The 16,166-nt window shown below is 35.9% G+C and overlaps 1 protein-coding gene across 1 annotated transcript in view; it reads left to right on the top strand.

Annotated features, from left to right (window-relative positions):
• The window catches only part of ASIC5 (acid sensing ion channel subunit family member 5), a 29,588-nt gene extending 15,552 nt beyond the window's left edge, over window positions 1–14,036 (top strand). The window contains 4 exon segments of the mRNA XM_058723311.1: window positions 1,656–1,712; window positions 4,143–4,311; window positions 11,137–11,228; window positions 13,849–14,036. Of these exon segments, the coding sequence (XP_058579294.1) occupies window positions 1,656–1,712; window positions 4,143–4,311; window positions 11,137–11,228; window positions 13,849–14,036 (506 nt within the window).
• The last annotated feature ends 2,130 nt before the right edge of the window (window positions 14,037–16,166 follow it).

Here is a 16,166-nt window from a genome sequence, read left to right on the forward strand (position 1 = left end):
TACTAATGCTAACTCTGCTCTTATTAACAATGGTTTCTACTTGGCAAACTTCTTAGGAATTTTGAGAATCATCACTTCCTTCTTTCGAGCATTCTGATCATTGGCCTCTGGCCCCTCAAAAACTGCCATTCTGTAAAACTGCTAATGCTGGATCTGATCCATCATTCCTAATTATCTTTCCAAAGTTTCTGGGGGAAAAAAAAAATCTGAACTGATGGATGAACCATAATGTTTATAATTTAAAAATGTATTACTTCTTACAAGTCAGAAACTGGATTATAAATATGTAATGTTGTAATTTAATTACAAATATGTAATTAGGAGCTAGACAAAGTGAAATATAAAATACAAAGCATGGCATTTGTGCAAACTTTTGCATATCCCACGTGCTTCCAAAATGGTATCTTATTTGGTTTGATCCTCACATATCCATCTACGTGAGAACATAGACGAGGACGTTAAAAATATAGAGACGTTAAATGAAGCAGCGAAAGTACCTCTACTAACAACTTGCAGAGCCAATCCCCAAAATCAGTTTTTCAGATATGGATTGTTTCCAAAACGTCATTGCTCTTTGCAATGAGAAAAACAGCATTTGAAGAAGCCCAGCATACTTTGGGAAGGACAGGCTTCTTTATCAATTTAATGCTGAAAGTAGATTTTATTTTTGTATTTCTTTCATTTCCTTTACCAAGAGCACTTCCTCATAGTTAGCCAAATGTATCTGCAAATTATAAGTGTACAATCCCTTTTGGTTATTTTCAAGATCCTTGACTAAACATTGAGGCTAACCCCAGAGACCGCATGGGGTTATGGCAGTAGACAATTAGCGATGTTAAGGTGCAATGACTAAAGTTTTAGAATCAGCCTGGAATTAATCCCAGCTCTGCTACATATTGATTTTACAATTTCTCGCAAGGTCCACAGCCAATGATTAACAATATTGGTCCTTACCCGCCCCATACTACCGCTAGAAAGGCAACATACCAGGTGTGCCAGTGTCTATATGTATGTTTAAATCACATGTAAGTATTGTAATTACAGGTAAGTTTAAAGCATATGTAAATATGGAAGTGTTCAGTCACTAAATTGTACACCGGAAACTAATATTACATTGCAGGTTAACTAACTGGAACTTAGATAAAAACTTTTTTTTTAAAGAAAGTATACTGTATGCTATGCATCTTCCAATACCATAAAAAAAATCAAACAATCAATCAATGCATAGAAGGAACAGGACAGAAGGTGAGCAAAATGAGCCAAGCCCAGCTCCCCTGCAACTGTTTGGACAAACCACTTTCTGAACCTTAGTTTCTTATTTATAACAATGATGATTCCCACATCACAGGATTAGTGTAGGGACAAATGAGATGATAACTGTGAGAACAATTTTAAATTTCAAAGCTACGTTTTAACACATTATCTCCACTTAAATGATTTTGTCTGATATAGATGGAGGAGGAGAAACATGGAAATTAACAAAAACATTACTATTTTTCCTTTCAATGTATATTTACCTTAAGTATTAGCATGTTTTCATAGTTTGTTGTTCTTGCTGTTTTGCAAACAATAAGATGGATAAAATATATTTTTGTCATTATGGCACTTATTTCATGAAATGTAAAGTCTTTATGTTTAGATTTATTATTTTTAAGGAAATGGGATAGAGTGTGACCTACAAAAGTTTTACAACTGTGTTTCACCTACACTTGGTAAGTGGTTTAGTTTATTTCTTTATTCTCACGATTTATATGACAATTGCTCAGAGTGATACAAGACATTAAACCATAGTATGGCTAGTCCTGAGATGAAACAGAATAGAGACTGTAAAGAGGAACTTTTTTTTCAATGTTTTTAAAATTAAGAACAGTAGCTTATATAGACATAGACAGTAAAACAAAACAAAACCCTCTGAATTCAAGATGCACCTGAATTAAAGATATTCATTGACCTGGGCACCTGGGTGGTTCAGTGGGTTAAGTGTCAGACTTAAGCTCAGGTCATGATCTCACGGTGTGTGGGTTCAATCCCCATGTGAGGCTCTGTGCTGACAGCTCAGGGCCTGGAGCTTGCCTCAGATTCTCTGTCTCCCTCTCTCTGCCCTCCCTCCACTTGCATGCTCTCTCTCTCTCTCTCTTTCTCAAAAATAAATAGACATTAAAAAATTCTTATGAAAAACAGACATTCAGTGACAAAGTCACAGCAGAAAGCTTTGATTCTTATTTGTTTTCTTTAAAAAAAAAGTGTATTTATTTTGAGAGACAGAGGGAGTATGAGCAGGGGAGAGGTAAGGAGAGAGATAGAGAATCCCAAGCAGGCTCTGTGCTGTCAGTGCAGAGCCCAACGTGGGGCTCTATCTCATGAATTGTGAGATCCTGACCTGAACTGAGATCAAGAGACAGATGCTTGACTGACGGAGCCACCCAGGCACCGCATGATTTTTATTTCCAAATTTTGTGTTTTTTCAATTTTATAGTTTTGTATAATCAAAATAGCCTTGCTTTTTTTTTTTCTTATTACATAAATAAAGCATGCTTGTTGTGACTAGTTCCAACGTTACAGAACAGAGAAAAGTCTTGCAGAGATCAGTACAAGTGGCATCACTCTGAGAATTATTATCATTATTTAGGTGACCATCCTCTCATTTATTCATTTCGTTATACACCGCATTATATGTAAATGCTTATATAAATTTTTATGCAAATGAGACCAATACCATACACGCCACCTTTACTGGGTATAACTTCTTTTTAAGCAATATTTTTTTACTTTCATATTATTTATCTTAACTCCGAACCAATGTTAATACTCTAGTATATTCTACTTTTATTTTTTTCCACATAAATAGGTTCATATTTATGATGGTAAATCATTGTTTTTTTAAAATTAAAATAGAATAATATTCTATAAAACTTGCTGTTCTATCCCATTTTGGAAATATCTCCAGGACACCAGGAATGGAATGAGAAGTTTCTTTTCCATTCTTGTAAAATAGTTCATGGAATGGATACGGGTAGAAGGAACCTGATGTATTTTTTAATATCTTTCAAGCTGAATATGCAGAAGTCAGATTATTGACCAGTGGAGTTAGGAGTTACGTTGTCAAATTTCTTATGATTTCCTATCCCTGATGGAGGCTGGACAGAAAGTTTGGGGAAATAAATCATGCATGCAGTCCTTCAGGGAGTGTGGAGTGATAATGGGTTACACAGAAAAATGTGTGCTTATGACAGCATGTGTGTGTGAGTGGATGTGTTTGTGTGAGTTGAAGGAAAGGATGGTGTTTATTACCAGAATAAAGAACTAGAGAAAGCAAGCAAAAGTCATGCCCTGAAGAAGTATCATACTTAGATTCCGGAGAAGAAACCCAAAGTTTGCCATTAATCAGGGAGTCATGGTAAACAAAGCATTCACAAGAACAAAGAGTTTCGGTAGCAAAACTACAGGGAAGAACAAGAGAGGAATATTTACCCAGAGTGAGGAGCAGAGAGATTGGGTACCAGGATGCGGTCCAAAGGAAAGCTGGAGACAAATACCACCTCCTGCAGGGGATTTTTCAAGGATACATTTGCATCGATAGCTTGATTGCTGTATAGAAGTCAAGACAAGACAGAGGACGGAGAACCTCGGTGGTTGAGTCAGAAGTCACTAGGTCCACAGCTACAAGATAATCTGAACACCCAGCCGTGTATTTTATGCTGTTAGAACTTGAGATAAACCGCAGGATAAGTTTACTTTAAACCTGAGTCATTGGCTTTCAGGATTATATTTCAAAGTTCCTCTCAAATTGATATAAGGTCACACAAACAACTTTCCATCTTTCTCCTGTCCAAATGCATACTATTTTATGGAGATAAACCCAAAGAATTTCTAGAAAAAACTTCTCATTTCTCACAAAGGTCAGAAGCCAGTGACTCAATGAATTTAAAAGATAATAATTCCTATGTTTCATATTCTGTCTCCTTCGCTGTATTTATGTTAAAATATAAAATATAAACACCATTTGTTAAGACAGTGATGATAGAAATTGTTAACCATGTTTTTAGCATTGAAAATCACATGATAAAATTTTAAAAAGCTCTTTCCTCCCAATTGTGAAATGATCCCCTTTTCTCAATATCCTGTCCTGATTTTCATTTCAGACTACAATAAAGTTAAGGAATCATGTACAATGGGAAAACATAATTCTAGCTGCCCTGTTCCTTGTGAAGAAACAGAATACCCTGCTACTATTTCTTATTCTACTTTTCCAAGTCAAAAACCTTTGAAATATCTTTCCAAGAAGTTAAATCAAAGTCAGGAATATATCAGGTAATCTTTTTTAGTCTTGTAAATTCCTTGAAACCAGCACGAATATTTTGTTTACTCAAAACTCTTAAAGGCCGAGAAAACAAAATTCTGATCAATCAAAGGAGGCAAAGACTTATGTCACTCAATTAACAATGAAAAACCTAGAATTTTAAAAGTACATAAGGTCATGCCCTTGAATCCTTTAATTGTGTGAAAACTAAAACGAGGCCTGCTTGAGTAATTTGCTCATGATCTCACCCTTGTTGGCCCAACTGGAGAAAATAATAGCACTGACTAATATTAGTTGATGCTTTAAAGTATGAAAACCTCCAGGACACCTGGGTGGCTCGGTCAGTTGGGTGTCTGACTTCGACTCAGGTCATGATCTCACGATTTGTGAGTTCAAGCCCTGCATCAGGCTCTGTGCTGACAGCTCAGAGCCTGGATCCTGCTTTAGATTCTGTGTCTCCTGCTCTTTCTGCCCCTTCCCTGCTCACTCTCTGTCTGTCTCTCTCTGTCTCAAAAATAAATAAACGTTAAAAAAATTAAAGTGTGAAAACTCCTTACCTGCATATCACATAGTTTGTTTTAATAACTGTAAGGTTGATGGAACACAAATTATTGTTCTCATTTTACAGGTAAGGAAACTGAAGCACACTGTATCTCATGTAAATGTCCTATAAAGGTAGTCAGTGGCACAGAAAGAACTTATGCCCAAGACTTATGACCACAGATTCCTTGTATTTTTCCATAAAGATATATACTTCCAAGTTTCATTAACTGAGGATTAAATTAGGTCTCTTTCTGCTACACCATTAGAAATTGCAAGTCAAACTTCATGGAGAACTCTTTTAAAATCAGGGAGCAGCCTTAACATTTCTCTTTGTTTTGTGTTTATATTTTTAAGTTGAGCACCTGAAACAGCAACATAGTACATTGGTGTTTGCAATTTCATTTAATATAATTAAAATATATTAACTAATTAAAAGCTGATTTACTTTTGCACTGCCGGGTATCTAATGGTAAAAGCGTGTTTTGAATCCAGTGTTATCCTGGTATTTATTTTAATGAAATAAATAAAATACTCTCCCCATGTAAATACCCAAACAATAAAGTGATCTTTAAAAATCAGAAAGCGGGGCAACTGGCTGGCTGGGTCGATTAAGGGTCTGACTTCGGCTCAAGTCATGATCTCACAGTTTGTGGGCTTGAGCCCCACATCAGGCTCTATGGTGACAGCTCAGAGCCTGGAGCCTGCTTCGGATTCTGTGTCTCTCTCCCTCTCTGCCCCTGCCCCGCTCACGCTCGCTCTCTCTCTCTATCTCTCAGAAATTAAATAGAAACATTTAAAACATTTTTAAATCAGAAAGAGAAAGTACTTTCATCAAGACAGGGTTCATAAGGTATGATTTCAAATACTTAGCAGATAAGAAGATGAAAAGGCTAGAAAATTCGCAATGATCTTTGTTAATGGTTTTGTATCCAGTACAGATGTCTCTTTGTATTCCATTTTAATATGTGAAAGTGATTTATATATGGTATTATTTCTGTTATACTAAAATATGACCAAGAAGAGTACTTTGTGTGACTTTTGGCTGCTAGAGATCTCCTGAGTTTCATCATTATTTAATATGCAAAGAATGTAGGCATGATTTTGGAGACATATCGGTGAATCAGAAAAGAACCCATGTATAACGAAGATGATCCTAGAGAACATTGAGAGGTTTTTTTCCCTAAAACTTAGATTATTATAAATTTCTTTCCAATTAATCTTATCACACAATGGCTATGTGAGGACCTCACATGGTTGTGAAGAGTTGAGGCCATTACCGCGAGGAATAGGGCGAGTCGCTGAACTGAGGCAGCGGAATGCAGGGTGTCCAAATCATAGATGGAGCTGGTGGTTAGAAACCACACATATAATTAGGAAACTGGCTTGGGCACAGGTACCAGAAATCAAAGAGTAATAAATCAGAAAACACAAATGCCAGGAGAGCAGATGTGAAATCTTAGCCGCGGTAAGATTTGAAACAAAGCAACTTCCAACATACATGAAGACTTGTCTGTGTTTCTTCCGTGCACACAAGCCAACCTCAGACTATGACCAATCCAGGGCCTCATGTGGCAGCTGCCAAACCCCATTAGAAAGATGATAGGAAGCTTAGCTTGACTAAGGTAGGCAGTTTGCAAGTGAATATAAAGATAAATTTTGGCTGAATCCAGGCCAATTCCATTAGCAAAACAAATGAACTTTGTGACTTGTTCTGTTTTAATTTGACAATTTTTCAAGTAAAAATTGTATCAAATTGTTTGTTCTATGCAAAACTAATTCATTCCCCTTAATACAGCACTCGTACTCAAGCAACTGGAAGTCCTTATTTAGTGTTTTGTAAAAGCAATATACTCTCAATTTTTATGTTGATCTCCTTACTGTTATTAAAATCCAAATATGTTATAATTGTGCCTCCCCTGACACAAACAAATATTCTTGGACTTAAATCCCAAACAATTTCATTATCTTCATGAAGCATAGATTCAATGAGAGCCAAATTACTAGGCAAGCAAGGCACATGCCTGCGAGAAGTAGAATAAATGTCACACTATTTTGTAAGGGATGAACTTATCTTCTCTCAAAAACACAGATGGATAATGATTGGAAACAGTTATGAGGTTTGTGCTTAGGAAATTAAACAATATTATCAGTGTACATGCAAATTAGGAGCACAATGGAGAGCAAGAAGATTGCAGTATTGCTAAAATTATTGGACTTCCAAGACTTTATTATTTCCTTCACTTTGGCAGCTGTTTTATTATTTGTAAATATGGCAGTACCTCCTGATTATCAACTTGAATAAAATACATTCTCCTGTCACCCTGGGTTAAACCAGTGGAAATTAAGTAAACATATTAATGATATATTTTGAAGTAAGTGTACTTAGGAATATTGATTTCTAACTGTGAACAATTAGGAGAGTGATTTACAGCCATGTTCCTTAGATATATGAGAAAACACCACGTAATTCCAAGAAACATTGCTAATAGGATTCATTCTTATTGTTGCCATCTGAAAAATCGTCAGGTGGTTGGTTTCCACCTCAGCTTATAAACAGACAGGTTAATATTTTACCCCTTCCTTCATTGGTTTCATCTTCAATTTGTTCCCTATTTCTTCATTTTACAAATATGTACTGAGCACCTACTCTGTGTCAGGATTTGAGGTGTTCTAGGCATTAAGTTTACCTCACTGAACAAAAGACAAAAACCCTGACTTGTTGCACTTATTCCCACTGGGGTGAAGATGAACAATAAATATATATAGTCATATCAGATGGTGCTAAGTGCTGTGGAGAGAAAGGAAGCATTAAAAGGGCCCGAGGAAGCCAGAGTCAGGAAAAGTTGTTCTTAGGGTTGAGGATTGAAATAAAGTAAGATCTTCCTGAGAAGGTGGCAGTTGAGCAAAGATCTAAAGCAGTGGTTCTCGAACTTTTTGATCTCAAGGTCCCTTTGCATTCTTAGAAGTTACTGAAGAGTCCAATGAGCTTTTATTTGTGTGAGTTGTATAAATATTTGTCATATTGAAAATTTAAACTATAAAAATGTTATTTATTAATTCATTTGAAACAGTAATAATAAATTACTCTATGGCAACATTAGATAAAAGATTTTTATAAATAACTATTTTCAGAAATATAAAATTTAGGAAGAAGAGTAGTATTGTTTTAGAATATTGTAAATTTCTTCAGTCTCTGGCTTAATAGAAGCCAGCTAGATTTTCATTGTTGCATTTAATCTGTTGGTTTATGTTATTTTGGTTGATGACTGTGAAGAAAACCTTAGGTCAAACAGATACGTAGTTGGGAAAGACAGGCATATTTTAATAGCTTTTGTGGATATGTGACGCTTTTCTTTGATAACACATCAGAGCTCAACAAGTGAAGTTTCTTACATGTTCATTATAATACGCATCTTGTGGTTGCCCCATGGGGAGTGGAATTAACTCTCTACTCAAAATCTGATTTGGATGTTGGGACCCATGATGCCACACCCGCCTCAAGGGAGTATGAAAAAATTCATAGTCACATAATGAGACTTTCTGGGAAGTCCCTGGGGTCTCCCAAGCAGATCCTCTGTTGGCTTGAGAGAACAAGGAGAGGCAGCCAACTTTGCCTTGCAATGTGGTTATGAATTAAGACTTGGCTTAGAAATCCCAAGGGTTTGAACTTTCCCAGGTACCAAAGGAGAAAGTGCATGGGCTTTCCTATCAGTTTATCTCTTATGGGATAGGAAGAGGCAAGGATGGCACTGGAAAGCTGCCATTTGAAAGTTGTGATATATCAAAACATCTCAATGAAGTTTTTGTACTTAAATATATTAATATCTCCTGGTCTTGTACTTTCAATGGATCTTTCATCCACGAATGATTTTGAACGTTATTTCTTGGTGATTAGAAAACTTCTAGGGGCGCCTGGGTGGCTCAGTTAGTGAAGCATCAGAGTCTTGATTTCAGCTCAGGTCATGATCTCACAGTTCGTGGGATCGAGCCCCTCATTGGGCACCATGCTGACAGCACAGGGCCTACTTGGGATGCTGTCTCTTCCTCTTTCTCTGTCCCTTTCCCGCTCATGCTCTCTCTCTCTCTCTCTCAAAATAAATAAGAATTAAAAAAAAAGAAAAAATTCTCTGAGTTGTGCAGATCTTCCAAATATTGATCCATTTTATTATATAATATATATTTCATTTTAATATCATTACTTATCAGAAAGTCTTTAAAAATTGGGGAGTTGTCAAGCTCATCATAGCAGACACAAATTCTCCAAAATTCTAACTGTCACATTAAAACCTAAGCTCAAAATTTATATTATTATTTTCTATTATTTTTTTTTAATGTTTATTTATCTTTGAGAGAGACAGAAGGTGCATGGGGGAGGGGCCAAGAGGGAGGGAGTCACAGAATCTGAAGCAAGCTCCAAGCTGTCAGCGCAGGGCCTGACATGGGGCTCAAACCCACAAGCTGTGAAACATGACCTGAGCCGAAGTTGGACGCTTAACTGAGCCACCCAGGTGCCCCTCGAAATTTATTATTAACTACAAATCTTATCACCTATTGAAGCAACAAGTCATTGTGTTCATTTCTGTGACAATATCCACCAAATATCATAGTCTGAATAACCATAGTTCGCCAGTTTGCTAGCTTCCTTGAAATAACAATCACAGTGAAAATATCACATGATATGTTCGTTTATTATGAAAATAATTTTGACTTCATGAACCCCCCAAAAAGATATCAGGGCCCCCTAAGTGTCTGTGACCACACTTTGAAAACTACTGATCTAAAGGAGATATAAGAATTAGCCTCAGTGGTAAATGGTGGAAGAACATTCCAGCAGGAGGGAAAATCAAATGCAGAGGAAGATTCTAAGCCAACAGCATGCCTCATGCACGGATAGAGCACAATGGAGGTTGGTGTGGCAGGAAGCAGTATAAGCAATGACCAATGATGGTAGGGCATGAGTTGAGAAAGTTCAAAGTGGGTGGGTGACAGAGGTAGGGCCATGGAGGAGTTTTACTTAGAGTATACTGGGGAGTATCTAGGGAGTTTTGAGCAAAAGAGTGATATGATTTGTTAGTTGCAGAAGTATTATTTTGATTATTGTGTGAAGAAATAGGATATGTAGATATTGCAGTGAAATACATTAAAGTTGGAAGTGGAAAGACCAATCAGAAAGCTATTGGAAAAATCCAGGTGAGATGGATTCTGTACATATTTTGAAGATAAAGCAAATATTTACCGATGGATTTGGCTGTGTATTGTTAATACCTTATAAATGGAGGAAATGTGAAGAGTTTGACTTGGAATATGTTCAATTTGAAATACCTATTGAACATTCAAAGAAAAATACCATGAGACAACTGGATATGTTATTCAAGTTCAAAGTAAGATCTGAGCTGGGGTGGGGACAGAGTGTGAGGGCATCCAAGGCTATCTGAAGAGATATTTTAAAATAATTTTTATTCACTTTGGTCTCAAGTAAAGATTTCTAGAAGACACTAGGAAAACAGTCTGCCCTAATATATTAATGATATAAATGACTGCCATTTATTGAACACCCAGTATATACCAGATTCTATGCCAATTCTTTACATACATTATTTAATTTCTCCTCACATAGCTTTAATATCCCAACTCTAGGGGTGCCTGGTGGCTCAGTCGATTCAGTGTCTGACTTTGGCTGAGGTCATGATCTTGCAGACCGTGAGTTCAAGCCCCATGCCAGGCTCTGTGCTGACGGCTCAGAACCTGCAGCTGGCTTTGGATTCTGTGTCTCCCTTTCTTCTGCTCCTCCCCCACTCACTCACTCTCTCTCTCTCTCTCTCTCTCTCAAAAATAAAAATAAACATTAAAAAAAATAAATCAAATCAAATCAAATCCAATCCTGACTCTAAAATCCCCACTACAGATGAGGAAACCAAGGTTCCAGAAACCCACATGGTTTCTCCAGGATCACACAAGTAACAAAAGACAAGATTTGAATTCAGATCAGACACATACTTAAATGTTTGTAAATATTCCAATCTACTCAATAGATATTGACATTTAATGTCTTTTTCCAATTTTCTCAGGAATAAGCCATAGAAAAATTATTGGATCTGGGGAAAAATTCTTCTCCTTAAATACCAACATGGCAAGAGTACCTTCCAAATGTAACAAGCTATTGTGATTACAGTGCTGTGTTTACTTCAACATTAAGTGACAACTGAATTAAAAATGAATATTAATTTCATCAAATAAGCATTAAAAGTAATGCTGACAATCTTGAGCCAGATTAACTCTGTTTTTATCCCCAGGGAGAATCTTGTGAACATTGAAATAAACTACAGTGACTTATACTATAAGATAACTCAACAGCAAAAGGCAGTGAGTGTGTCTGAGTTACTTGGTAAGTGTTAATTTACTTGTTCTTCAATTTTTAAGACATTTTCTCTCAGGTTCTTTTTTTTTTTTTTTCTTTTGTACTTAAGGTTTTAGCTTCTCAATGGAAAAGTGATAGTGCTAGTCTTCGTCTGTCATTTAAATTTTTTTTTTTTAATGTTTATTTATTTTTGAGACAGGGAGAGACAGAGCATGAACAGGGGAGGGGCAGAGAGAGAGGGAGACACAGAATCTGAAACAGGCTCCAGGCTCTGAGCTGTCAGCACAAAGCCCGACTCAGGGCTTGAACTCACGGACCGTGAGATCATGACCTGAGCCGAAGCCGGATGCCTAACCGACTGAGCTACCCAGGCGCCCCTTTCGTCTGTCATTTAAATCTGACACTTTCTCTCTCCCTAGACACACCTCCAGTAAACCTCACACTGGGTTTCACCAAGAAAGGCTGACATTCATATTCAAACTCAGCATCTGGCTTTCCTTTCAGACACCGGGCACTCCTCCCCGCCAAGCAACTGACTTATAGAGTGTTCCAGCAATCCTGCTTCTGAGTAGATAAGCATCTCAGACATCCACACAGAACTCCACTCAGACTGGAGCAAAGAGACTGAGCGAGTAGAATTTAATCTTTTTGTACTTCTAATTTATTATTTATTTATTTATTATATAATTTATTGTCAAGTTAGCTAACATACAGTGTACATGGTGCGCTCTTGGCTTCGGGAGTAGATTCCTGTGATTCACCACTCACTCAAAACACCCAGTGCTCATCCCAACAAGTGCCTTCCTCAGTGCCCACCACTGATTGTCCTGCCCATCCCCCTGCCACCCCACTCTCTTCCACCCTTAGTTTGTTCTCTGTATTTAAAGTCTCTTATGGCTGGCTTCCCTCTCTGTTTGTAAGTATATAGTTTTTTCTTTCCCTTCCCCCATGATCTTCTGTGACATTTCTCAACTTTCACCTATGAGTGAAAACGTATGATATGTCTTTTGCTGACTGACTTATATCACTTAGTGTAATACCCTCCAGTTCCGTCCACCTTGTTGCAAATAGCAAGATTTCATTCTTTTTCATTGCCAAGTAGTATTCCATTGTATATATGTACCACTTCTTCTTTATCCATTCATGAGGTGATGGACACTTGAGCTCCTTCCATAAGTTGGCTATTGTTGATAATGCTGCTATAAACATTGGGGTACATGTGCCCCCATGAATCAGCACTCAAGTAAAATTCAATCTTTAAGTTACAAGCATTGTCTGTTCATGTCCTTAACAAATTTAATTGCTGATTTTGTAGATCTTATTGCATATTTACAGGAAGTGATGTAGGAGACAGTAGAGAGTATCAATCAGGCAAAATAACAGCAATCACACATGGGCAGCTAAGACCCTAAATGCGGAGGAAATATACAAATTTCTCAAAGGTCTAAAGGCAACTTATATTTCACTACCAAACTGTAAAAAAAAGATAGCATGATTCTAAGAATGGTCCAAGGCAATGAGAAAAAGATTAATAATGTAATCTATTTAAGAAGTCAGTGCTACAGGGGCACCTGAGTGGCTCAGTCAGTTAAGAGACTGACTTCAGCTCAGGTCATGATCTTGCAGTTCATGGGTTTGAGCCCCGCATAAGACTCTGTGCTGACAGCTCAGAGCCTGGAACCTGAGATTCTGTGTCTCCTTCTCCCTCTACTCCTCCCTCACTCATTATTATTATTAAAATAATAAACATAAAGATAAAAAAATTTAATAAACATTTTAAAAAATAATTTTAAAAAAAGAAGTCAGTGCTACAGTAGTCAAATTCAGAGACAAAAAGTTGGATGGTGGTTGCTAGGGGCTGGGGGGAATGGGAGACTGGAGAGATTTTTTAATGGGTACAGGGTTTCAGTTGGGGGGATAAAAAAGTTCTGGAGACAGACGTTGGTGATGGCTGCACTACAGTGGGAATGTACATAGTGCCACAGAACTACATGCTTAAAATCTATTAATATGGCAAATTTTGTGTTACATTTTACTACAACTAAGCACAATCAATAAAGACAAATATAGATTTTAAAAATTTCTTAAAGAGAAGGCAATACTGTGTTAACATATTTTAGTTAGATGAAATATTGCAAGTGCTTAAAAAGAAATAGTTTGGACGCTAGAATTCACAAACTGCTTCACAAATTGTTTCTGGAAACCATCATCATTCAATTAGTCATGTGAATGTTACATTTCTGTTCATTTAGCACATGGAAATGAATTTGTAATTGTCTAGGATGTTTTATTGATTTGCCTCAATTTATTATCTTCCAAAATCTTTGAGTTGTATTTTTGGAAACAGATTTTATAATTGCTTTCTCTCTCTCTCTCTCTCTCTCTCTCTCTCAAGTCATCAGTTGGTTAATTCTTTCTCTGTAACTCTCTCCTTTTTGAGATGATTTACATAAATATTATTTTAAGATATCATTAATTTCTATTACTTCATACCAATCTTAACATAATACAACTAATTCATTTTCATATAATATCAACTATGGTTAATCTATTAGCTTCAAATAATTTAAACTCTAGTAATGTTTGATGTGCCTTTTATAAAAGACACATTATTTATTCGATTTCATTATTGGCTTTATTACATCAGATGTTGGTGGTCAACTGGACCTATTTTGTGGGGCCAGCATGATTACAATTATAGAAATTATTGAATATATATTCACCAATTTCTACTGGATATGCATTTTGTTCTTGCTGAAGATACCTCAAATGACCCAGGGGTCTCCTCCACCTCAGCATCATCTGAAGAAGAGAAATCACATAGAAGAATGCTAATGTTCACATAGGACAAAAGCTTTTGCTTTTCTCTTCATAATACCTTCAAATTTCTTCATGACTAATTCACTGTTATGTAATTTTATCTTATATTTTGGGAATTCAGTAAAAGCCACTGTAGGTATCTATCTATACATCTTTATCTCTGTCTATACTTATGTGTATATATATAATATATATATTACATATATATATAATATATATACACATTACATATTACATATATATACTATACTTATGTGTATATATATAATATATTATACTACATACATATATATACATATATATACTATACTTATGTGTATATATATAATATATTACATATATATAATATATATACACCTTACATATTACATATATATATAATATATATACACACACATACACACACACATGCATACACATACAGGGAAAGAGAGAGAGAAAAAAAAGAGAGAGAGAGAGCAGGCAGGTACTATTTTTTTTTCAACATTGAATTCCCAGCACCTGCAACAGTAGAGATGGTGTAGTAGGCATTTCATAATTTTTTTTTTAATGAATGACTGTATAATGTAAAAGGACATTCTTTATGTCCTTTATGTTCTTATGTCCTATCTAAAAATGCAAACTGGACCTGGTAAATGAACTGTATGTGAGGAGAAAAGATACTTTTTTATTCTGGAAAGAATATGGGCAGACTGTGCTTTACAAAATTTCTGAGAATATTTATTTTCAGTAAAATTCAACGTAATTTTATTTTACTTTGTCTGGAAAGTTATACTGTATAACTGTATAACTTTTGTAGGGGCAGGAATCTCTATGTATTTCCTATACAGGTGGATATTTAAATCTATTTAAAAATAAAGTTAAATTTATTTAACTTTATTGGCATATTGGTATATTGGGAGTACATAGTGTTTTGTCAGTTTCTCCACATATCTCCATGTGCTTATTTAATCAATCAACCTGCTTTCAGCCTCTCAGAATATTCAAACAATGGTGAATTATCCAGAAGTCTTGTCAAAAACATTTAAGAAATAATCACCAAGTCATAGAATTCTAACCCCAAATTCATTCTAGTGTTGCCAGGTGTCATTTCCTTTCCAGCCACATGAGAATAACATCTGAAAAGTTTTAAGGTGTTGTTTTCAAGTTTATTTATAAGCGAGTGCTTAGTGCTGTGGAGATCAGGCCAGTGCAATTAGACAGGACTCAGTCGAATGAGGAATATATTTATCTCATGACCTGGCCATCCCTATCATGACAAATACTTCAGAGAAATTCTCTCCCAGAGATGTGACAGGCTAGAAGCTGCTTCATTGGGGAGACCTACGGCAATGGCATGGGTACATGCCATGCAAGACTAAGCAGCAGAGGGACACTATGGATTAAATGTGATCCCCCCGCAAATGCTGATATATTGATAAATCTTTAAAAATAAAGTGTTAAGTAAAGAAAAGTTTAAAATATAAAGCACTCCTGGGGTACCTGGGTGGCTCAGTTGGTTATACATCTGACTTGATTTTGGATCTGGTTGTGATCTCAAGGTTTGTGAGATCCAACCCTACGTCGGGCTCCACACTGACAGCATGGCGCCTACCTGGGATTCTCTCTCTCCCTCCCTCTCTGCCTTCCCCCAGTGCCTCTCTCTTTCTCTCAAAATAAATAAACTTAACGTATATATACATAAAACATATATATTATAATATATAAAACATATATATGTATAAGACTCCAAAACTCTATAATGCAATAGTTTATGTAAATTGAATATGCATGCACACAGAGCAAGTATGTTATGTCTTCAAGAGAATACATATTTAAAAAGTAAACAAAAATATCACATTAAATATTTACATAAAAACACATCAGAAAGATTGCCTGTAGTGGAAAGGAGAATGAGAAGTGAAGAAATAAGAAATAAAGAATAAGAAATAAGAATAAGAAATAAAGAAATAAGAAATAAAATAAAAAATAAATAAGGTAAATAAACCAATAAACAGAAAATATAAGACTGATGATACTGCAGAGTGAAAAGTAACTCATTTCTCTGCCCTGTGGACCAAAATCTAGCATAAAATATTTGGCTGCAAAGCCATGAGTTTTTTTTGTTTATTTTTGTTTTTGTTTTTGTTTTTGTGACCGTTGTGA

The sequence above is a fragment of the Neofelis nebulosa genome, chromosome 3 (assembly GCF_028018385.1).
Source record: "Neofelis nebulosa isolate mNeoNeb1 chromosome 3, mNeoNeb1.pri, whole genome shotgun sequence".
In the NCBI taxonomy this organism is placed as follows: Eukaryota; Metazoa; Chordata; class Mammalia; order Carnivora; family Felidae; genus Neofelis; species Neofelis nebulosa.